This window comes from Fragaria vesca, linkage group LG1 (genome assembly GCF_000184155.1).
Source record: "Fragaria vesca subsp. vesca linkage group LG1, FraVesHawaii_1.0, whole genome shotgun sequence".
Classification (NCBI taxonomy): Eukaryota; Viridiplantae; Streptophyta; class Magnoliopsida; order Rosales; family Rosaceae; genus Fragaria; species Fragaria vesca.
In genome coordinates this window covers 5,550,672-5,572,699 of record NC_020491.1, presented here as the reverse complement: position 1 = coordinate 5,572,699, position 22,028 = coordinate 5,550,672, and the positions used below count along the sequence as shown (strand labels likewise).

At 38.7% G+C, this 22,028-nt stretch overlaps 6 protein-coding genes across 6 annotated transcripts; 5 read left to right on the top strand and 1 right to left on the bottom strand.

Moving 5' to 3' along the window:
• Positions 1-538: 538 nt before the first annotated feature.
• On the top strand, positions 539-4,072 carry LOC101294293 (glutamate-rich WD repeat-containing protein 1-like). Its single transcript, XM_004287501.1, has 11 exons — positions 539-649; positions 731-888; positions 1,167-1,245; positions 1,357-1,758; positions 2,179-2,335; positions 2,417-2,520; positions 2,692-2,831; positions 2,929-3,001; positions 3,244-3,359; positions 3,459-3,576; positions 3,659-4,072. Exons 1-11 carry the CDS (start codon positions 602-604, stop codon positions 3,788-3,790), a joined length of 1,527 nt encoding a protein of 508 aa, XP_004287549.1. The 5' UTR covers positions 539-601; the 3' UTR covers positions 3,791-4,072.
• Positions 4,073-4,121: 49 nt separating this feature from the next.
• On the bottom strand, positions 4,122-7,570 carry LOC101293127 (PCI domain-containing protein 2-like). Its single transcript, XM_004287497.1, has 13 exons — positions 7,363-7,570; positions 7,128-7,264; positions 6,955-7,048; positions 6,757-6,846; positions 6,600-6,665; positions 6,405-6,494; positions 6,230-6,286; positions 5,882-5,943; positions 5,516-5,603; positions 5,208-5,284; positions 5,055-5,129; positions 4,862-4,967; positions 4,122-4,769 (listed from the first exon to the last, which is right to left on the bottom strand). Exons 1-13 carry the CDS (start codon positions 7,528-7,530, stop codon positions 4,638-4,640), a joined length of 1,242 nt encoding a protein of 413 aa, XP_004287545.1. The 5' UTR covers positions 7,531-7,570; the 3' UTR covers positions 4,122-4,637.
• Positions 7,571-8,284: 714 nt separating this feature from the next.
• Positions 8,285-10,387, top strand: LOC101293423 (ectonucleotide pyrophosphatase/phosphodiesterase family member 3-like). Its single transcript, XM_004287498.1, has one exon. It carries the CDS (start codon positions 8,506-8,508, stop codon positions 9,976-9,978), a length of 1,473 nt encoding a protein of 490 aa, XP_004287546.1. The 5' UTR covers positions 8,285-8,505; the 3' UTR covers positions 9,979-10,387.
• A 939-nt stretch (positions 10,388-11,326) lies between these two features.
• On the top strand, positions 11,327-20,673 carry LOC101294004 (thioredoxin-like 2, chloroplastic-like). Its single transcript, XM_004287500.1, has 5 exons — positions 11,327-11,718; positions 12,407-12,586; positions 12,742-12,906; positions 13,283-13,670; positions 20,654-20,673. Exons 1-4 carry the CDS (start codon positions 11,533-11,535, stop codon positions 13,418-13,420), a joined length of 669 nt encoding a protein of 222 aa, XP_004287548.1. The 5' UTR covers positions 11,327-11,532; the 3' UTR covers positions 13,421-13,670; positions 20,654-20,673.
• Positions 14,313-17,202, top strand: LOC101292831 (sucrose synthase-like). Its single transcript, XM_004287496.1, has 6 exons — positions 14,313-14,662; positions 14,786-15,317; positions 15,418-15,513; positions 15,610-15,783; positions 15,874-16,946; positions 17,037-17,202. Exons 1-6 carry the CDS (start codon positions 14,313-14,315, stop codon positions 17,200-17,202), a joined length of 2,391 nt encoding a protein of 796 aa, XP_004287544.1.
• On the top strand, positions 18,096-21,985 carry LOC101293712. The gene is made up of 9 exons (XM_004287499.1): positions 18,096-18,301; positions 18,688-18,773; positions 18,948-18,993; positions 19,089-19,233; positions 20,093-20,156; positions 20,784-20,835; positions 21,061-21,204; positions 21,421-21,540; positions 21,658-21,985. Exons 1-9 carry the CDS (start codon positions 18,206-18,208, stop codon positions 21,811-21,813), a joined length of 909 nt encoding a protein of 302 aa, XP_004287547.1. The 5' UTR covers positions 18,096-18,205; the 3' UTR covers positions 21,814-21,985.
• The last annotated feature ends 43 nt before the right edge of the window (positions 21,986-22,028 follow it).

Sequence of the window (22,028 nt, the reverse complement as noted above, 5' to 3'; positions counted from 1 at the left end):
CATATGTATATAAGGCGTGATGGCCTAGCCTCCCTTTGGGTATCCAGCCATCAAAAAAAAATTAGATGTATAAACTTTACAGTAAAAATTTAAGAATTATCATTGGTTCAGCACTTCAGCACGTAGTTATTCACCTTAAATAACTAAAACTCACTTTGATTAATGTTTATTCAAGATTTTTTTGTCAATTATAATAGATAATTGAGATAACAAACATCTCTCAAAGTTTCATTTAAAATTTCCATGTTTTTCTACTAATTTCTGTCAATTTTCTCATTTTTTTTCTGCAATCGATATTTCCTCGAAATTTCTATCGAAATATCCGTTTTTTGGACCGTCAAAATTTTAGTCCTTGGTCCAACCACTTAAAATAGTTGCATTTGCGCTAATGCGCACCCACGGTACATATTTTTGAAGATTAACAAGTTAGCGGGTCACCCAAATTACCCAATGTCTTAGTGGACCCTAAAGCTAATTTCTAAAATAAAAAAAATAGAAAATAGGGAATTGAAAAGGGGATGCTAAAACCCTAGAGGCTCCAAACCCCTCACCACATTCAGCATCAGTCTCTCTGTTTCTGCAAAACCCAAAGAGATTAGAAATGGTCCGAAGCATCAAGAACCCTAAGAAAGCCAAAAGAAAGAACAAGGTAAGCTTAATTCCCTTCATCGTTAATCAAAGGTTTAATCTTTTGTTCGATTGAATTGAATTGAATTGGATTTTTGTTTAGGCTTCGAAGAAGGGAGATGGGTCTTCGTCGTCTTCAGGGCCGCCGGCAAAGGTGTGGCAGCCAGGTGTGGACAAATTGGAGGAAGGAGAAGAGCTCCAGTGTGACCCTACTGCTTACGACTCTCTCCACGCCTTCCATATTGGTTGGCCTTGTCTAAGGTAACCTCTCACTTTTGTTTTCTCTTATTTTTGATTGCAAAGATTACATTAAAGGCTTAAAGTTTAAATTTTTAGCATTGGGTTTTGGTTGTTTGGTCGTGATTAGTTTGATTTTGTGTAACTAGTTTCGTCTGATGTTAGATTGTCGTGCTTTTTTAGCCTGCTATTAGTATTCTTTAACTCGGAAAGTCTAATTTGTGTACTTGATTTTCAGCTAATGATTTGTATGTTATTGAAGGCATTGATTTGATCACTAATTGTGTATTTACTTCTGGCAGCTTTGATATTGTAAAAGATACATTGGGGATGGTGAGGACAGAGTTCCCGCATACGGTGTACTTTGTTGCTGGGACTCAGGTGAGCTTTATTTGTTAGTAATATTGAATGACCTGTGTATGGATCTTTCCTTCACGTATCAATCGTATTGATTTTGATGGTGGTTGATGGTGGAAACATGTTGTTGTGCAGGCAGAGAAATCTTCTTGGAACTCTCTTAGCATATTTAAAGTATCCAACATTTCTGGGAAGAAGCGTGAACCAGTGCCAACCAAATCTGGTGATGATGAGTCAAATATGGGTAGTGATGATAGTGGAAGTGACGAAGATAGTGAGGATGAGGAGCTCGGAGGATCTGGCGCACCAGTTTTGCAGGCAATTGTTTTCCTTTTTTTTTTTTTTAATCGGATACTTGCCGATTCAATTCTCACATTTACCTTGCTTAGTCTTAATTTCATCTTTGAGCATTTCCAATGTTCTTGTTGTTATGTGCAGTTGCGTAAGGTAACTCATGAAGGATGTGTGAATCGTATACGAGCCATGACACAAAATCCTCATATATGTGCATCTTGGGGAGATACTGGTCATGTGCAGGTCAGACTTTGTGTTCTTATATCCTGGATGAGTTTCTTAATTATCGTTTCAATTGTAGGCACGTGTGAATATAAACTGAGTTCTTCATATATCATAATTTCAAGCGTATAGAAGGACTTGCTCTTCTTATAACGTCTACTGCGTTGTCAAATGTTTTTACTCATGAAGTTCATACATGAGGTAGAAGAACTAAAAGATGACATCATACTAGATTTATTACCAACTATAGATTAATAGATGTATATTATGAAAGGGTGAGAGAGGTATTTGTGAAAAGGCAACCATAGTTTATACACGTTCCAAATGGATTGAGAAGTGAATTTTTTTTTTGTTTTTTGTTTTTTGCGTCTATATTAAGCTTACAGGTAAATAGCCTTTAGATGTTACTTTGAATGTGACTCAATCTTGTTACTCTTGCAGGTTTGGGACTTCAGTTCTCATCTTAATGCTTTAGCAGAATCAGAATCAGAAGTTAGCCAAGGACCTTCTACCCAGGCTCCATTGTTTACGTTTGGGCATAAAGATGAAGGATTCGCTCTTGATTGGAGTCCTGTTGCAACAGGAAGGCTTCTGTCTGGTACTATACAACTTTTTTATGGTTCTTTAAAATGAAATCTTCTAAAAATGATTTGTTAATGCTTGCTAATGTACTTCATAGGGGACTGCAAGAGTAATATACATTTATGGGAACCTACTGATGGATCATGGAAAGTTGAAACCACTCCGTATATAGGACATACTGCAAGCGTGGAAGATTTGCAGGTATGTAGCTAAGATGGGAAGCTATGTTGGATATGTTGTTTTCAGTATATGGTTTTCAATCTTAAAATGTTTTTTTTTTGGACAAGTTCAATCTTACAATATAAAGTCCATATTTTCCGTCACACTCTTTCCAATCCTCTGATGACATTGTGGTAACTCGTATCTGTGCAGTGGAGCCCTACAGAACCTGATGTATTTGCTTCTTGTTCTGTGGATGGGAATATAGCAATGTGGGACACCCGTTCAGGGAAGTCACCTGTAGCTTCTTTTAAGGCTCATAATGCTGATGTAAATGTTATTTCTTGGAACAGGTGCTTAAATCTTAATTTTCTACTTATTTATATTATGGGTTATTTGCTTTGGTAGTATGGTATGATGATATCGGTACTTTTATTTTTGGATTTATAGGCTGGCCAGTTGTATGTTAGCATCCGGAAGTGACGATGGTACCTTTGCTATCCGTGACCTCAGATTGCTCAAGGTATGTCTAGTTGGGATTAGCTCTCTGCCCTTGTCTATAATATTCTTTTGTATGCTAATTATACAACTTTTGCATGCTAAATATACAACTTTTATTTATCTGACCTTTGCGTATGTCATTTACAATGAGTGTGTGTTAAACTATGCCATCGGTGTATCTTTTAGATTCATCTCAGATGTTCACCGACCCCATGTTGATAATGGTAAAACTGATATATCCTCTTATTCTGCTACACACAACAGGGAGGAGATTCTGTAGTGGCACATTTTGAGTACCATAAACACCCTATTACATCCATCGAATGGAGTCCACATGAAGCTTCTACTTTGGCGGTGTCATCTGCTGACAATCAGCTAACGTAAGTAAAATTAAAGACGCAAATGACCTAATGAAAGCCTATTGTTCTCTACTTTATGTTTGAACTAAAGAATGTAGTAATTGGTTTTTTTATTTCCAGAATATGGGACCTTTCTTTAGAAAATGATGAGGAAGAGGAGGCAGAATTTAAAGCTAAAACAAAAGAGGAAGTGAATGCTCCAAAAGATTTACCTCCACAACTTCTGTTTGTTCACCAGGTAAATATTACTATCATATGTTCTACTCTAAAGAAGACTAGTGTTCATTCAATTCAACTGGGTTGTTATTTTATTGTAACAGGGACAAAAAGACTTGAAAGAACTTCATTGGCATTCACAAATTCCTGGCATGATCGTGTCAACTGCAGCAGATGGTTATAATATTTTGATGCCTTCAAACATACAGACCACCCTTCCATCTGATGGTCCTTGAAAGTTTTGATATCAGTATGCTTCGTCCAATCCGAAATGTAGATGCATCAGATCATGTCCAAGAAAAGTAGTTGCATCATATCATGTCCAAGTAGCGGGTCTACATGAATGCGATATGCTTGTAATTACATATGAGTGACATTTTGTTCCTCCTGTTTACCCTTTTCTTTTGTTCTCCCCAATTTGGGGGTCTGGTTGTGTAGGAGTAACATCTACACTGTTTGCCTAAAGTTTTTGTAATACTGGAAGTTTTTATAGTTGTCTATCAAGTTTAATTATCTCATTTCCTACGGATGCTCTCTGCTGTATATGGTCAAAACAGAAACCATATATGAAACAGTAAATATATATCCCATTTATTGATACACGTGTCGTAAACAATGAACAACCAAGGAAACTAGGATGCAAAATGGAGAAGTTTGAGAGAACTAGGACAGGTGCCTTGGAGGTTAAACCAATAAAAAGTGGTCACATCATTCACTTCTTGTCGAAAGTTGATATTCCTGATATTGTAGTGAATAACGAACCATGACTATAATATTGCCGTGAGTTTTCAAAAACCCAACTCCCTAAAGTTACAGCAAAGAACAGACTCCGAGCATTGTCAGCATAGCTTAAAAGCTACCTCATATGTGACTGGATACAGGGCGATACGAACAATCCCCAAAGAAGGGACTCCTAGTATTGTCATCACTAATAAACTGCATCATGTTCGATACGAAAGCAGTAGAAAGTAGAAACAATTCCCTGTGGCAAAGGTTGATCTTGTATAATGAAGCACGTCCATAATCTGAAACTTCTCAATTTGCATACCATGCCACAATCAAAACTCCTCTCGTCAATTTTCTCTATGAATTGACAGGTTTTCCATTTAACTTGGGGAAAGGATCTTGCTTGCTTAAAACCACAACTTTACTCTTGTGTGCAAAGTATCCCTTAACCAGACTTTTGTATATTAGTATTGCCACTATGCACTCCACCTACAATGCGCACCAGATATTTGATTAGATAGATACATCAACAAAAGAAGCTGGAAACAAAACAAGAATGGAAGGAGCAGAGAGGCAAGTACCTCATCCACATCAATGTCCATTTCAAGCCATTTCAATGCTTTGACAATCACTTCTAACTTCAGCTGGTGAGCTTTGCTTGGATCCTTTTGCTTTTGGATAATGTAACTGCCCAATGAAGGTATCCTCATCATGAAGCGACTCTTCAGAGAAATTACTGTCAGACGGAAAATTTATAGTCACATGGGAACTTACATTTTTTTCAATAATCTCTGATAGACCTGAAGTTCCAGCTTCTCTAGGACAAGATATACACCAGATCTCAAGAACCTGATATAATTGGAAACAATTTAGCATCTGATGGAAGATGCATCAAAAGCAGCTGTTCAGAATGAAAGCAAATCATACCTGTCTTCATGCTCTTGAAGAGCATGCCGAAGAAGTCTGAGGTCACCTCTTCTTAGAGCTTGCACAACATTCCTATACTGCAAAAGCAAGAAAGTTGCCAACTAGAAGTCAACTGAGTGAATGGAAACTATAACATTGTAAGTTTTGGTTCTGAATCTGTAGCTTCATATTCACACCCCCTGAGATCAGATTTTTCTAGGCATGCAGATCTGCGTGTCACTAGGAGATCTCCTTTCCCCAATTCAAGCATTGAAAAGTTTCATTTATAGGTAAACGAAATAACAAACAAGTCGATGGGAATGCCATACCTCCACCAAGTTATACTTTTGCAGGAGCCAATCATTTGGTATGATGCCAATTGAAAGCTTGACAGGAATCAAATATTTCAATACCATCCTACGCAAGTAAAAACAATAGAAACATGAGTGAAACAATAACCATATCTGCAGACAGTAGTAAATCTCATATTTGAATTCTCATGCTAGAATGTTTTACAATATGTAGACACATGGCAGAACAGCTTGTTCAATTATCAAATTCAAATGCTAGTGTCAACATCATTCAAATTTTGGACAATGAAAGTAGTAATTTTCCCCTCCTGCCCTTCTACATATGCCCCTAAAGTCTATAATGCCGTTGCAAAAATTTATGCAGCAAGCACACCTGAACCGAACCTTATATTTGCTTCTCTGAGAGGGTTGCAATGCTTCAAGGCATAGGACAATTTATCATCAGCCTGCCAGGAAATCCAAGTTGATATAGTTAATATAGGCCTGATGAAACCCCAAATTTCTATCCTAGAGATTTTGCATGTATTGATGCAAGTATAATTCATGTAAGCGGTACATCTCCTGAGTCACTGTTGCAACCAGTATGCGTTTTGGTTTAACTGCTCATCCAGTGTCTTCAAATTCAAGCATACAAAATTCCGGTGGTTGGCCCCCAAACCACACCCAAAATCACAACTTAGATATCTATATAGAAGTTTTAATATCAGTAACATCAAAAACTAGGTCACTTACAGCAGGGAAATTTTCATTGAAAACCTCTAGACGGCCAGTATAATACATGTAGGTAACCTGCATAGCACAGCAGTGAAAACAAACACAAAGTGGTAAATTAAGAAAAAAGTTGAAAGAGGAGGGGGGAATGAAAAGGAGTGAAAATCACATCTGATAAATCATAGCCAATTCTGACCTTATCTCTCGTAGGGAATTCCTCAAAATCAAATACACGTGCGGTTTCAATACTCCTTATCACACTGCGACAAAGGTGAACTGTACCAAGCTGCAACATAGCAAAAGATAGATTATCATCATCCCCTTATAGGCAATTCAGGTCAAACTTATAAAAAAAAAAAGTACCATGACCCAAGTATGCTTGAAATATTACCTTAAAGTAAATTTTAAACAACTGGCAAGTCACGTACAATGCTCCTAAACGTTTTGGTCCTTTTCCCTGTAATCCGAAACACCATAGAAGAGCTAGCACTAGTAGTATGATCAAACTAGTGGACCTTTAATCAAGATAAGCGAGTAAAAAATCTTACAACAAGAGTCCCAAACACTTTCATTAGGAAAGAGCCAGCTCCTTTCAACTTCTCAGGGGACTTCCCATTCGCCGCCAATTCCTTATCAGCCTACACACAACACTCTCACATTACTCCTCCTCCCCAACAATTTCACACCAACAACAAAACAAACCACATATCAACTTTTTTTTGGAAACTAAATTCGAGTGATCTTACCTTCTCAGCTAGAACCCTGATCTCATAAAGCATCACATACAATGCCTGCAAGGCCCAAGCCGAGTCCCAGTTCCGAAACTCCTGAATAAAAGCACTGCAAAATCCACCAATACTCAAAACACAAAAAACCACACTCACTACAAAAACCAACCAAAACCACCAAAGATCATTACTTTGCAGCTTTCTCATAAGCTTGGTACGAATCGACGAAGCCTCCGACTCGGAAGCTCTGGAAAGCACGGAACAGATTGACCAGAATTTCACCGAACTGAGCGTAGTCGTCGTTCTGCTTGATCAATCTATTCGCGTCCTGTAACAAAATCATGAAAGGAAAAAAAAAAAAAAATCAGAAACCCTAACCCTAACCCTAATCGAGTGAAAAATTGGGGATGGAATGAATGGGGGGACCTGGAAGACGTTGAGGGCGTCGGCGAGGGAGAGGATGGAGGGGTTGTTGGAGGAGAGGGAAAGAAGGCGCTTGAGTAAATCGCCGTCCTGGTTCGAAACGGCGTCGCAGAAGCGGTTCAGGTAGTCGTTGATTCTTCGGTGCGCCTCTCCCATGCTCAAGTACGCCATCGCCTCTCTCTCTCTCTCTCTCTTTCTCAGCTCAGACCAACTCACAGTAGCTCAATTTACTTCGATTTTGGCTACTAGAAGGACGCCGTTTTTGTCCAATTAATAAACGACTTGTCGTGTGTCTCTAAGAACCGTTGAATTTTTTTTTTTCGATCTAAGAATCTGTTGAAGCGGAAGAATGTTAGTAGCAACGAATTTACGTAAGTGGAATGAAATGACAGTGAAGGAAGCATATTCTTGCACGTAAATAAATCGGGTAAAATGATTACAGAGTAATCATATTTCTTAGTTTATTAAAAGATTTAAAACATATAAAGAAATTTTTTTTACCTAGATTCGTGCGTTTATTCTCGTTTACTAACACATGAAGGAATCAAAATTAGATTATGTCACGCTTCCTTGTCGGAAATCGATTCATGAATACTTGAAAATTTGATTACGAAAGGGGGTGATGGGTCTAGGAATTACCATTCGGAATCGATGTCACTTCATTTCTTCTTCCGCTCCACTTATTATAAAAGTATTTATAATTACTCTGATAACTGCTTATTTTAACGAAGTTGCAAAACTTAGCCACCACAAAGACGCATTGATGCTGATTTAGAAGGATCTCATCTCCCTCGAGTTAGGAATGCAATTTTCATCTGGCTAAATAAAACTGTGAAATCGAATGAGACAACTTTCAGAGAATGTTTGTGACACTAGGTCTACATCTCTCCAATATACAAAACGACGTGTCGTAGGAGTGGAGTGTTCTTCCTCTAAGCTTCGAGCTCAAACCAAGTCCACCAACCACTACACACCAAAACTGAAAGCTAACTCTCACCAGACTCTTCCACCAAGACCCAACCTTTTCACCCTTGAATCTCACTCAAAACCTCACCTCCCCTTTCTCTCCTTCTCAATCTGACCCCAACCCACCTCCCAACTTCTCCATCTCTCCAAACCCATCTCAACAAATCACTCTTTCCCTAAATGGGTTCCGATACCTCACCCATGAAACCATCACCGATTCCGACCCAAGACGACGACTCCCCAAACCCATCTGCATCCCTTCTCTCTTTCAACACAGACTCCACCTCTTCACCTTCATCCCCATCTTCTCACAAACCCACCATCGTCTTCATCTCTCTGCTCCTCATCACCTGCATAGCTCTCTCCGCCGCCGCAGCTTTCGCTTTCCTCTTCTTCTCAAACTCATCAACCTCCACCACACCCACCTTCACCACCTCCTCATTCGACTCAAAGGCTCGCCCTTTATCCAAATTAAACCACCCAGTAGTGATCCTGGTCTCCTCAGACGGGTTTCGATTTGGGTACCAATTCAAGACCCCAACTCCAAACATACATCGCCTCATTGCGAATGGGACCGAAGCCGAAACGGGTCTGATTCCGGTGTTCCCAACTCTGACATTTCCTAATCACTACTCTATTGTCACAGGTCTTTACCCAGCTCACCATGGAATCGTCAACAACCACTTTGTGGATCCATATACCGGAGAGTATTTCAACATGGGGAGCCATGAGCCCAAGTGGTGGCTCGGCGAGCCGCTGTGGGAGACTGTGGTGAACCATGGCTTGAGGGCTGCGACGTATTTCTGGCCTGGTGCTGAGGTAAAGAAAGGCTCTTGGACTTGTCCCGAAAAGTTTTGTCAGCAATATAATGGCTCTGTTCCTTTCGAGGAGCGGGTTGATACTACTTTAGGGTACTTTGATTTGCCTAGTAGTGAGATTCCTTATTTTATGACATTGTATTTTGAGGACCCGGATCATCAGGGACACCAGGTTGGGCCTGATGATCCCGAGATTACTAAGGCTGTTGCGAATATTGATAGGATGATTGGGAGGTTGATTAAGGGTTTGGAGAAAAGAGGGGTGTTTGAGGATGTGACGATTATTATGGTGGGGGATCATGGGATGGTCGGGACTTGTGATAAGAAGTTGATTTTCCTGGAGGATTTGGCGTCTTGGATTGAGATTCCTGCGAGCTGGGTGCAGTCTTATACTCCATTGCTTGCAATTCGTCCGCCTGCAGGATTTGATACTGCGGATGTTGTTGCTAAGATGAATGAAGGTTTGAGTTCGGGGAAGGTTAAGAATGGGAAGAGATTGAAAATGTATCTAAAGGAGAATCTTCCTAGTCGGCTACATTATGCAGCGAGTGATCGAATTCCTCCAATTATAGGGTTGGTTGAAGAGGGGTTTAAGGTGGAACAGAAGACCTCAAAGAAGCAAGAATGTGGAGGGGCACATGGTTATGACAATGCTGTGTTTTCCATGAGGACCATATTTATAGGCCACGGTCCTCAGTTTGCAAGAGGGCGCAAGGTTCCGAGTTTTGAAAATGTCCAGATATACAACTTGGTCACTAAGATTCTCAATATCCAGGGTGCGCCTAACAATGGATCTGAATCATTTCCAAAGTCTATTCTTTTGCCTGGTGTTTAGTATCTTTCTCCCAAGCATTTTCTGGGCGGAGTCAGCTTCTTCAAATTCAAGCATTGGTTCTGAAAATTTAACTATTTTGCAATGGTTTGCTTATGTGCTAGCGAGTCTATAAGTTCACAAATTTTGAAGATTATGAGGCTTTGCTCCCACGAGCCTAGCTGCTGAAGCTGTGAAGCATGCTTAGTTTCGTTAGCAATGGCACTATTCCATTTATTTGCTTCTTTCAATAGGAGCAGCACATGTAAGAACTGAATCCAACCTCTAAAATTATGACTTGCACCTTTGTATAGGGACATCATTTGGTAGAATAATATGCTGTCCTAAAGCTTCTTTTGTGAATATCATGTTCAAATGGATATGTTCTGTATTGCCTAAAAACATGTCTCAAATTATGATCCTTCTTTCAGTCTCTATTATTACTGATTCTCTGATCTCTATGATACAGTTATGTAATGGGGTATGGCATGTTTACATTTGCAATTGTCTGAGTTCCCTTTCTCTTGCAGCAATGTTGAGAACAACTGAGCAAGTATTATTAGATATTTTATTTTGCTGGAAAAACTCGGCAGTTCAATTGTTAGTGATTGCTTACAACGAAAGATGGCTAACCTGGTCGCTGATATTATTGGTGTTAGTTTCTGATGACCACAAGTTTTGTGATGTAGATGGAGCAACCCTCCTCTGTTTTTTAGACTTCTGGGATTCTCACATAAATGTTTGAATTGCCATTATCATCTGTTGTGTGGTTACCTTTGCAGATTTGAAAATTAGTTGAGTGATGGTGAACTACGTTTTAGAGTCTTGAAAGTTTTTGTGATTGCATATATGTGAGTAACACGTTGATTAATGTGACTTTCATGGACATAAGCCACTGATCAAGTATGTGCCAGATTGCCAATTGGTGATTGATACTTAAGAAGTTGACATTCATGAGAAATAAAAAATGAGAAATTTTAGTAATATAAAGACATTGCAATGGCAGGGTCCTCCAAGTCAAATGCTCCTAAGCCAACTGGTCAACCATCCAAAATTTCAAAGCACTGATTTTTGCTTTTTTGGTGTAGTTTCTTTGATGTTTATGGATTTAAGAAATTAGCTATAAATGACAAATATCACTCAAACTAATCACACTTTCATTTCATCATAAGTGGTGGAATGGTAAGCAAAACTTAGCAAAAGAATCGGTTCATGTAACACTTAAGTTAAAGAATCGTTAGGAATATGGACTTAAATCCCAATTAAGGGGCGGAATCCCCTATCCAAATCCCAAACGGAATATCCAATAGGCCCCAACATGGGTCTCGGTAACAAAGTCCTATGTAATTTTGTTTTTGCAAAGGTAAAAATTAGAATCAATCAACTCTCAAAACAAAAGTCTCTTTGGTACGATCTGGTTCACAGAGAAACAGGGGCCACCCGTGGATACTATTACTAAAAGCCATAGCCTTTCTTCTTCTTCCTCCTCTGACCCTCCTCATGTAACTTCACCTTTTCTCATATTCTAAAACCCCCAACAGAATATCCACCTATCTTCTTCTTCTTCTTCTTCTTTAAATGGCTGATGTTGTTCAATTACAATTCCATTCGCTTCGGTTCTCTTCGTCTCTGCTCACCTCTTTGAATTCTCTGCAACCGGGTCTCTTTGTTAATCAAAACCCATTTAGGAGGGCCTATGCTCTCTCTGATAAGAACCTTGCTCGCTTTGCTTACAGACCCAGAAAGCAGTTGGTGCATTTCAAGGTGAATTACCATGACTTGTTCTTGATAAAGTTCAATACTTTATTGTCTGGTTGATGTTTGCTTCAATTTTATGAGGACCCTTTTGGTTTAATGTTATGTTTAGGTCTTGTGTTGTCGCATTTTGGGGAAATTGTGGTAGAATGACCATGTTTTCTGCACGTTATGAAGATGATAGGGAAACCCTTTTGTTAAAGTTGTTTAATCCAATTGAAATTTCAGAGCTTTCTTCAAGTTGAAATTGGGATTGACACTCATTTGTGCCAGAGAGATAGCGGAAATGATTGGAAATTTGAGGTTTACACAGTTTGGATTATCTTTGGGTTTTATGACTCGGTGTAAAATGCTGGCTTTTTTGCTTCAGTACTATAATGATAGAATTGATTTATCTTTAGGTGGTGGTATGATAGCTATCTTATGGACCGATTACTGTATTTGAGGGATTGTTTTCATTTATATGGTTTGGAACTTTGGATGGTAAGATCAAGAAAAAGCACCCTACTTCGTTGCATTGAGTTCTTTCGGTTTCGGTTCTGTACTTGGTTATATGATTTACAGTAGTAAAGCTTGGGATAACAGTTTCACGAGATGAAGAAACCCTTTGGAAATGATATATATTGTTAGTTTTGCTCAACTGTTAAAGTATGCTTATAGTTACTGAATGATCTTATGTTCATATGCTTTACTTCAGGTACATGCCGCTGTTGCTGAAACAGACCAGCCAAAATGGTGGGAAAGAAGTGTTCCAAATATGATTGACATACATTCTACTCAAGAATTCTTGAGTGCTTTAGGTCAAGCTGGAGATAGATTAGTTATTGTAGAATTCTATGGCACTTGGTGTGCTTCTTGCCGTGCATTATTTCCTAAGGTAAAAATTGATTAAGTGATCCAGATACAAACTCATTATGTCAACATTATTCTTGCCGTGCATTTAATTTGGTTTTGGTTTTGTTGTGAAAGTTTTTCTGAATAGTTAGAGATTATCACTGTTTCAATTTAACTTTTGTGTAATGCATGTGTCAGCTCTGCAGAACAGCCGAGGATCACCCTGAGATTTTATTCCTGAAAGTGAATTTTGATGAGAATAAGCCAATGTGCAAGAGTATGAACGTGAAGGTCCTTCCCTATTTCCACTTTTACCGTGGATCTGAAGGAAAACTGGAGTCCTTTTCGTGTTCACTAGCTAAGGTAATTATGAACTTTCAGTGTCCTTCTGTCTTAAGTTTGTTTGGTCAGGAAGATGTGGGAAACAAAATGTTTAATCTCTCTTTTCTATATACATGATGTAGAACAGTTTCCCTTTCAGTACCTACTTTTTGAAACTAAGAAGCATCACTGATTGAAACATACCCTGATTGGTTTAGCTGACTAGGATTGTGCATATTATGTTAAATGTGCTTGCTAGAGCGTATACCGTTGAAACAATCTGTTCAATATTTTACTCGTCTAGACTCCTATATATGTCATTAAATAATTTGGATAATGAAGTTAAGTTTGGCTTTTAGTTCGTCTTCACATCTACTGTATCTGAATGCATCTCATCGTGTTTACAACCTTTCTGCAGTTCCAGAAAATAAAGGATGCTATCCAATTACACAACACTGCTCGTTGCAGCATCGGCCCTCCACAGGGTGTTGGAGATCTGAAACTGGAACCTTCCTTGGTTCAGAAGGACACACCCTCAGAATCTGCTTCAGCATAGACCTTCTTGACTTCTTCAACTCAAGCGATTGTATTAAGGGGTGTCGGTCCATATCATCAACCCCAGCATTGTCAAGACATCACTCTACTTGTATTCTGTATATCTCCTTCTCTGTAAACAAATCCCATATGTTGTCATTCAGCCGCATTCTTTGTCGTTTTTCTTCTGAAAGCCATGTATGTATCTGAAAATTCAGTGTACAAGCAATTCCAGGTTTTTAATATAATGAAAATTATTATTCTGTCACCAAGTTTTGCACCAACTGGTTTTCCAGCTCCATTCCTATCATGCATGTCTAAGTGTCTAACATACTATTAAGAATCTAGTCAGATTATCCAACACTTTCATCTCAGAAAAATTTAAATAAGAAACCCTAAACATATTCCTTAACATATTCTACTCTAACAAGTGTCGATGTTTGAGTGGATTAATCTATAATTTGAAAGAAGGAAAGAGTTATCCCTCCTAATCCGCATGAAATCCTATCTATAATTTTTCATTTAATTTTTCCATATATGGCAGTGAATAACGTAGGAATTCACTCCCAAATTGTACTAGATACTATTTCAAAAATCCAATCGGATAACACAGTTTGCACATTACTGATCTGCCCTTCACTGCTAATCTCTTTTGGGTACTCTGCATCACTTAAGGAAACATATATGAACAGGATTAATGGATACAAAAGATTTTCGGTCTCCCACATTGAAGTTTAGGGTTTTACCTCCTTCCCAAGTCTTTGAACTTACCATTTAGGCTCTTGCTCCAACCTTATAAATTACCTCCCAATTCTTCAGAGAAAACCATCGTCTTCTTCTCTGTTTCCCTTTGCATATTGCTTATCACATTGTTCTTTTCTTAGTTTTTCAAAGTTTGTTTAGGTTTTCTAGAAATGGCCGATCCTTCTTCATGTGCTCATTGCAGCATCTATGAGAGGTTGGACTGGACGATGTCTGATCACCGTGTCGAGATCTTGGCTGTGCTTTCTAAGCTTGAAAGCAATGGCAAAGGGTTTGTGCAACCCCAGCAACTTGTTGCTGTGTTTCAAGCAATCCCTGAAGCCTTTGGTGAGGTTTCAAAGAACATTCAGGAAGCTCTTGTTCTATCTCCATACCTAGCTTTGGCTATTCGTCCTAGGCCTGGTGTTTGGGAACACATCAGAATCAACATGAAGACACTCGATGTTGAGGAGTTGCTTGTGGATGAGTACTTGATGATGAAGGAAGAACTCGTCGATGGAAGGTAGATTTATCTTTGGTTTTACTTCCAACTTTTTGTTTCTTGTTTATGTTATATATAATATATGTAACAATATGAATGTAACAATATGATGCTTACTATGTTCTTATGTGTATGAAATGGTAGTGCTAAAGGAGACTTTGTGCTGGAGTTGGACTTTGAGCCATTCAATGCATCAGTTCCTAAACCAATTCTTTCCAAGTCTATTGGAAACGGCGTTGAGTTCCTCAACCGCCATATTTCTGCAAAGCTCTTCACTGAGCCGGAGAGCATGCAACCGGAGTTGCTTGAGTTTCTCCGTATTCACACCCATGACGGCAAGAACCTGATGCTGAATGACAACATTGAGGATGTGGAGTCCCTCCAACATGTTTTGATGGAGGTGGAAGAGTATCTCCTGACACTCTCACCCGAAACCGCATATGAAGCTTTCGAGCAGAAGTTGCAGGATCTTGGCTTGGAAAGAGGTTGGGGAAGCAATGCTGGCCGTGTGCTTGAAACTATCCAGCTTCTCTTGGAGCTTCTTGAGGCACCTGATGCTTGCAATCTCGAGAAATTCCTTAGCAAGATACCCTTGGTCTTTAATGTTGTGATCATGTCTCCCCATGGCTATTTTGCACAAGACAATGTCTTGGGATATCCTGACACTGGCGGGCAGGTTAGTAAAGCAAAGCAGAATGCCTCTTTCATTATAGGGTTTAGGGTTTTAGATTTAGCATCATTTCTCAACTCTGATAATTGAGTACGCTATTGCTTAGGTTGTTTATATCTTGGATCAAGTTCGTGCTTTGGAGAATGAGATGCTCAAGCGTATCAAGGAACAAGGCCTTGACATCACCCCTCGCATTCTTATTGTAAGTTTTCTGAACAGAATTACCTTCTAATTTGTTCATGTATTTCAATTGTTTTGTGCCTCAATCCGATGTACACACATTGTTTCTTATACACAGGTTACAAGGCTCCTCCCTGATGCTGTTGGGACTACTTGTGGTCAGCGTCTTGAGAAGGTTTATGGAACTCAATATTCGGATATTATTCGTGTCCCTTTCAGAACAGAGAAGGGAATTGTCCGCAGATGGATCTCAAGATTCGAAGTCTGGCCCTATCTAGAGGCTTACACTGAGGTGAGGTTTAGATCATCACAATCACATGTCACATCATCTTCACCTTGTATTTCATTCTAACACTAACCAAGAGTTTTTTCGTGTTATTAGGATGTTGCAACAGAACTTCTCAAGGAGTTCCAGGGCAAGCCTGATCTCATTGTCGGAAACTATAGTGATGGAAACATTGTGGCCTCATTGTTGGCACACAAGTTTGATGTTACTCAGTGCACCATTGCTCATGCCTTGGAGAAGACAAAATACCCTGATTCTGACTTGTACTGGAAGAAACTCGAGGACAAGTACCACTTCTCTTGCCAGTTCACAGCTGATCTCATAGCCATGAACCAGACCGATTTCATTATCACAAGTACCTTCCAAGAGATTGCTGGAAACAAAGAGACTGTTGGTCAATATGAGAGTCACCTTGCCTTCACAATGCCTGGCCTCTACCGCGTTGTCAGTGGTATCGATTGCTTTGATCCCAAGTTCAACATTGTTTCCCCAGGAGCTGACATGGACATTTACTTCCCATACACTGAGAAGGAAAGAAGGTTGACATCATTCCACTCTGAAATCGAAGAGCTTCTCTACAACCAAGTGGAGAACAAGGAACACTTGTGTGTTTTGAATGACAAGAACAAGCCTATCATCTTCACAATGGCAAGGCTTGACCGTGTGAAGAACATCACCGGGCTTGTGGAATGGTATGGCAAGAATGCCAAGCTTAGGGAGTTGGTTAACCTTGTGGTTGTGGCTGGGGATCGGCGCAAGGAGTCCAAGGACAACGAGGAGAAGGCTGAGATGAAGAAGATGTATGAGCTAATTGACACCTACAAGTTGAATGGACAGTTCAGATGGATTTCTTCTCAGATGAACCGTGTGAGGAACGGTGAGCTCTACCGCTACATTGCTGACACTAAAGGAGCTTTTGTGCAGCCTGCTGTCTATGAAGCCTTTGGCTTGACTGTTGTGGAGGCAATGACTTGTGGATTGCCTACTTTCGCCACTTGCAAAGGCGGCCCTGCTGAGATTATTGTGAATGGCAAATCCGGCTACCACATTGATCCATATAACGGTGACAAAGCTGCTGATATCCTTGTCGATTTCTTTGAGAAGTGCAAGGCTGATCCTTCTCACTGGGATAAAATTTCCCAAGGAGGCTTGAAGCGTATCGAAGAGAAGTAAGCTATGCCTTCCCTAAACCCTAATGTGCTTTCACTAACTTGTGCTAGAAGTTATCATGTTCTTACATGTTTGTGTTGTTTATGTAGGTATACTTGGCAGATTTACTCTGAGAGGCTGCTGACCCTGACCGGAGTTTATGGCTTCTGGAAGCAAGTGTCTGACCTTGACGAGAAGCGTCGCTACATCGAAATGTTGTATGCCCTCCGGTATAAGAAATCGGTTGAGTCTGTTCCTCTTGCTGAAGAAGAGTGAAGCAAAGGTGGAAGCTAGAGTGAATAAAAGAGCCGGAAGCAGAGGAATTTGGTGGCCTGGCTCAGAGTCATGAAGTTTTGTTAAGATTTTGTCTAGGAATTTTTGACTAGGCACAATATAGTCTTTTTGTTTCCCCTTTTTTCATTTTCCATTTTTGGTTGAAATGTTTGAACTTTGGGGTTTTTTTTTTTTCTTCCACCCCATTAATATCAATTGAGTCAAATATTAGTTCATATCTGTTCTACTATATCTGTTCCTATATTCTACATGTTGTGTTAATATTTTCCATTTTTCCATTATGGTTTGAACAGCTTTGCTACAAATGTTTAGGGTTCAAATCACAGAAAATGCTTGGGATCTCAAAAATATATACCAAATATGAGAAATTTTTCAGAGCTACGAGATAACCACGTGGCAGTATGACGTGGTCTTACATTCTAATCAAATATTAACATGTGGATTTTATTAAGAAAAATTACATCAGCAATTTTGTCAAAAATAATTTTAGGTTTATTGTTGCTTTTTAAACTTTAAACTATAAACTCTAAACCCTAAACCTTAGACCCAAAACCCTAAACTTAAACCTAAACTTTAAACCCTAGTCCAAACTCAACAAAGACCCATGAAGGTCATTTCATAAAAAATAAAAAATCTTAATTTATATTTTAGTTGTAATAAATCCACATGCCAATATTTGATTGAAATGTAGAACCACGTCATACTGCAACGTGGTTCTTTTGTAGTATCTAAAAATTTCTCTTCGGTCACATTGGTATTTTAACAGAAAAATCATGACTTTAAACCACAAAGATACAGTATTTCACCCTCATGAGATCATTTGTGTAATTTTCCCTTTTCAGATTGCCGGTGAGGAAGTAAAGGACGCACCACACAACCTCCTTTGTTGCTTTGGGACTTGTGAGTTGAACTGACATTAATACTCTCTCTCTTCAGTTTTCGTATAGAAATCGGAGTCAGTCTCACTCTTTCACTCTCACCGGTCATGAAAGACTCAAACTTAGTATACAATCGTCGTCAGTCAGAGACAAAGGAGGAAAGAAAACCAATGGATTCTCTCTCTGTCTTCACCCATTCTGAGGTAAGTCTGCTTTATTTCCCTGAATAGGTCTCTGATTTTACACTTCTATCTGCACCAAATTCCTCTTCTTTTGCTTTAAATTCAGCTGCTTTATACATGGGTTTCCCTTAATGGGTTCTTATGGCAATTTAGTTTTTGTATTGCAAATTTGTAACCTCTTGACCTTCCATTGATGTGGGTTAATAGGCAGCTGAGATTGTCTTGCTTAGTTTTTGGTTTGAATAACTACAAAGACATTAGTCAGAGAAGTAATCAGTTTTCATTTCTATTGCTTTGGCAAAAAAGAATGGAGAATCAATTGTTCAAGTCCTGGAATCCACCATGCATTATCATTTTTATGTCTCAAATTCTGCACTAGATGTTGACTGTATATTTCTTTCTGTCAGATTATGAAATTGGAGAATATATTCAAGGAGACACCACAACAAGCACTTACTCAGGGGTTTTTCCAAAATCTTGCGATAGATTTCAGGTGAACTCCTTTTCAGTGATGCAAACAAAGTATATAGTGCTAATTTGTGACAGTCATTTGTTAGATTCAATCCCACCAAAAACAAATGAATGAAAATGTAGTAGTATTTTTAGAGTTAATCTTCTCAAATTACATTTCTTCTGTAAACTCATTTACCTAGCTCTGTCCTTTCAGCTGCCAACCAAGCCGTCTTGGAAAATCGGATATAACACAGCAACAGGTTTTGCCTCTTCTAATGATTTAAATCTTAATTTTTTTTTTGTATACTATGGAGCCTGTTGAAACCAATGGTGTCATGCTCATATTCTATTCTAGGTGGAAGGTTGGTTCCAGAGCAGACGAAAAGAGATTCAAGCCAAAGGCACTACTTCATCTGGTGCCTTTGATTGGGTTGTTGAATCCCATGAAGATCTTTCAGATTTGACTATGTTCAGCAATGAACCTGACAATTCTCAAAAAGGTATTTCTTTGTCAGTATCGAAGATGCTGTTCAAATACTTGTCGCTTGATGTTTGAAGCTAATGATTTCTCCATGTGTTGTCAAACTGAATTTCTAATTCTGAATGTCTATGTTAGCATCAAATCAACATAAATAGTCTTAAATGGTTCTTGTTACTTCTAAATCAGAATTCTTCTGCTTGAATCCTTGCAAAACATTGTAAAAAGTTGGTGCAACCTTGGACGATAAAGAAAGTAGGCTTGAGGACTTTGTCGTTCTTGACATGCAAAGTCTGATGGATTAATTTCTGCTACTGAACGTAGTCGGCAATCAGATCTTATAAATAGAAAAGAAAATGTTGAGAACATACAGTTTTTATAACATACATAATTCAAACTGGCTGTCTGTCCACATGATACTAAATTCAGAAAGACAAACCATACTTCCTCTTATGATGGATTATGGATCTTGAAAACCCATTCACTTGTATTTTTCTTTTGTAGAGCTATCTAGGCATCCTATATTAAACTCCTTTAGCAGGATTGCAGTTACGGAGTATTTGCTCAGCATTGGACTTCCGCTCATTATAATTAGTTACATGAGATACCTTGTTATACATATATCCGGTTTTCACTATTTCTGCATGCCTTTTTATCTCTCTGCCAAGGGGGCCTTTTTCCATTTTCTGTTCATTGTCTCTAGGATAGTCTTTACGGGCAGGGTCTTTGGTACTGTCTATACATCTCATTCTGTTGCATCTAGTTTTTACAATGTCCTCAGGTCATGATCTATGTGTAATAATATGGCTTTGGGAATTGTCCATATATCTCTAAGTTCAGTTAGTATATTCAGAAAACTTATGATTGTGACTTCATCACAGATCCATGCATCACAGATCTTTCAGAATTGGCATTTGAAGCAAAATCATCAAAAGATGGTGCATGGTGAGAATGCATCCAAGAAATATATGTACACTTTTGTTTATTGGGCATGATGTTTCCTATTCAGTAGAGGTGTAATATTTAGTTATACACTAATGGCATTTAAAGCATATATGAGGGTAACCAAAAGAGCTTTGGGGCCCACACACATGTGCGTGTACATGACTGTATATGGTAGGTTATGTCTCACCTCATCCTTAAAACGTTAAGTGCATATGGCAAGATTTATTATGGTACTCTTTTCTATTGCATATTAAGTCTTCTCCTGCCCAACTGCCGAACTGTTGTGTCATGTTAGAAGAACTCTTCTGTGTGAAAGAGTAGGATATAAAAATGAAAAGATCTTTACCGTGGATTTAGTCATCATATAGTGCAATCAAACACTGGTCCACAAGGAACTCTGGATTCTATTGATTGTATGTTACTAGTCACTTTTTAAGACTTAAGTGTGGAGTTACCTTGTGAGTTTAGCACATTGTGCTTTTGGGAAAGGGAAGTAGAAAAAAAAAAAAAACGGAACAGTACTGCCAAGAGAAAACATTGTGAAAAACTTGGACATCTCTACAATTGCACAGCATTTCTAATTCAATTGGACTGGAAACCATAGCTAACCAATCTTTTGCTTTCCAGGTATGATGTTGCATCTTTCCTCACTTACAGAGTTGTCAGTTCAGGAGAACTAGTAAGATTCATTTGATCTTTTTAGTCGCTATCCTTATATTACATTTGGGTGGAAGAGCAGTTCTAAGCTGAAGTCTTTTTTCTAATTAGTGTTTTGTGAGAACGGTGCAATGGTTTTTTTTTTAGCAATTCTAGTTCCAGTCCTTCTCTGTGTTATTCACTTATTTCTTCTTTATTTCCTGCTAGTAATTTATTTCTAAAGGAGTTGAATATTGTTATGATACAGGAAGTTCGAGTTCGTTATGCTGGATTTGGTAGGGAGGAGGATGAATGGGTAAATGTGAGAAGAGCAGTGCGTGACAGATCTATTCCTTTAGAAGAGTCTGAGTGTCATAAGGTCAAGGTTGGGGATCTTGTCCTATGCTTCCAGGTATTATTTTGCTTTATTTCTTTAAAGCATGTCCAATAATTACATTGATATAAGGTATCACAGTTTAGGATATAGTAAAAGGCATCTGCTCATTCAGGCTTGTGAAACCTATTCCAAGACTCCATGATATAGTGTAAGGCTTTCTCTGGTTTGTGGAAACCTCTCCAATGATTATTATTGTTGTCTTCTCTTTCAACTGTAACACCTTATGTACAGGAACGAGAAGATGAAGCTGTCTACTTTGATGCCCTTGTTGTGGAAATCCAGAGGAACTTACACGACCAAACAGGCTGCAGGTGTATTTTTGTTGTTCGCTTTGACCATGATAAAAGCAAGGTAAATCTGTGAGTGTAGTTTTCAACTCTTTCTATGCATGTTAGTGCATAATGGAACAATTTGAAGTCCATTTTATCTCTCTAATCCTGCTGATTTTGATTTAAGCACTAATACCAGGAACAAGTTCCGTTGGGAAGGATATGTTGCAGGCCTTCAGAATACACTTCTTCAGCCATTGTTAAATCCGATCAGGACATCAAACCTAAGCCGGAGAACAAACCTAAGCCAGAGATAAATAGAGATGAAGATATGAAGTTTTCTTTTCTTTATTGAGATGTGGCACCGCAGATGTTAGTAAAAGTTCTTGAGAGTTCAATCCTCAACATCAGAATTAGTTGCCAATGCAAAGCATGGTGTATTTGCAAACACTTGAGCTTTTTACAGTTACTGATTAACCAGTAAAAATTCTTCAACCTATATGCTAGCTAACAAATAGTTATTCATCAATGGCACCTCGGACGAAAATGCCTTGAAAATATCCAAGTTGG

Coding starts and splice junctions, on each gene's coding strand:
- LOC101294293 (XM_004287501.1), top strand. CDS start 602: ATGGTCCGAAGCATCAAGAACCCTAAGAAAGCCAAAAGAAAGAACAAG. Junction 3,002..3,243: donor GTGACCTCAGATTGCTCAAG/GTATGTCTAGTT, acceptor TACACACAACAG/GGAGGAGATTCTGTAGTGGC. Junction 3,577..3,658: donor AACTTCTGTTTGTTCACCAG/GTAAATATTACT, acceptor TTATTGTAACAG/GGACAAAAAGACTTGAAAGA.
- LOC101293127 (XM_004287497.1), bottom strand. CDS start 7,530: ATGGCGTACTTGAGCATGGGAGAGGCGCACCGAAGAATCAACGACTAC. Junction 6,666..6,756: donor AAGTGTTTGGGACTCTTGTT/GTAAGATTTTTT, acceptor TTCGGATTACAG/GGAAAAGGACCAAAACGTTT. Junction 4,770..4,861: donor TGGACATTGATGTGGATGAG/GTACTTGCCTCT, acceptor TGCGCATTGTAG/GTGGAGTGCATAGTGGCAAT.
- LOC101293423 (XM_004287498.1), top strand. CDS start 8,506: ATGGGTTCCGATACCTCACCCATGAAACCATCACCGATTCCGACCCAA.
- LOC101294004 (XM_004287500.1), top strand. CDS start 11,533: ATGGCTGATGTTGTTCAATTACAATTCCATTCGCTTCGGTTCTCTTCG. Junction 11,719..12,406: donor AGCAGTTGGTGCATTTCAAG/GTGAATTACCAT, acceptor GCTTTACTTCAG/GTACATGCCGCTGTTGCTGA. Junction 12,587..12,741: donor GCCGTGCATTATTTCCTAAG/GTAAAAATTGAT, acceptor TGCATGTGTCAG/CTCTGCAGAACAGCCGAGGA.
- LOC101292831 (XM_004287496.1), top strand. CDS start 14,313: ATGGCCGATCCTTCTTCATGTGCTCATTGCAGCATCTATGAGAGGTTG. Junction 15,318..15,417: donor ATCCTGACACTGGCGGGCAG/GTTAGTAAAGCA, acceptor GCTATTGCTTAG/GTTGTTTATATCTTGGATCA. Junction 16,947..17,036: donor TTGAAGCGTATCGAAGAGAA/GTAAGCTATGCC, acceptor TTGTTTATGTAG/GTATACTTGGCAGATTTACT.
- LOC101293712 (XM_004287499.1), top strand. CDS start 18,206: ATGAAAGACTCAAACTTAGTATACAATCGTCGTCAGTCAGAGACAAAG. Junction 20,836..21,060: donor TTGTCAGTTCAGGAGAACTA/GTAAGATTCATT, acceptor GTTATGATACAG/GAAGTTCGAGTTCGTTATGC. Junction 21,205..21,420: donor ATCTTGTCCTATGCTTCCAG/GTATTATTTTGC, acceptor CCTTATGTACAG/GAACGAGAAGATGAAGCTGT.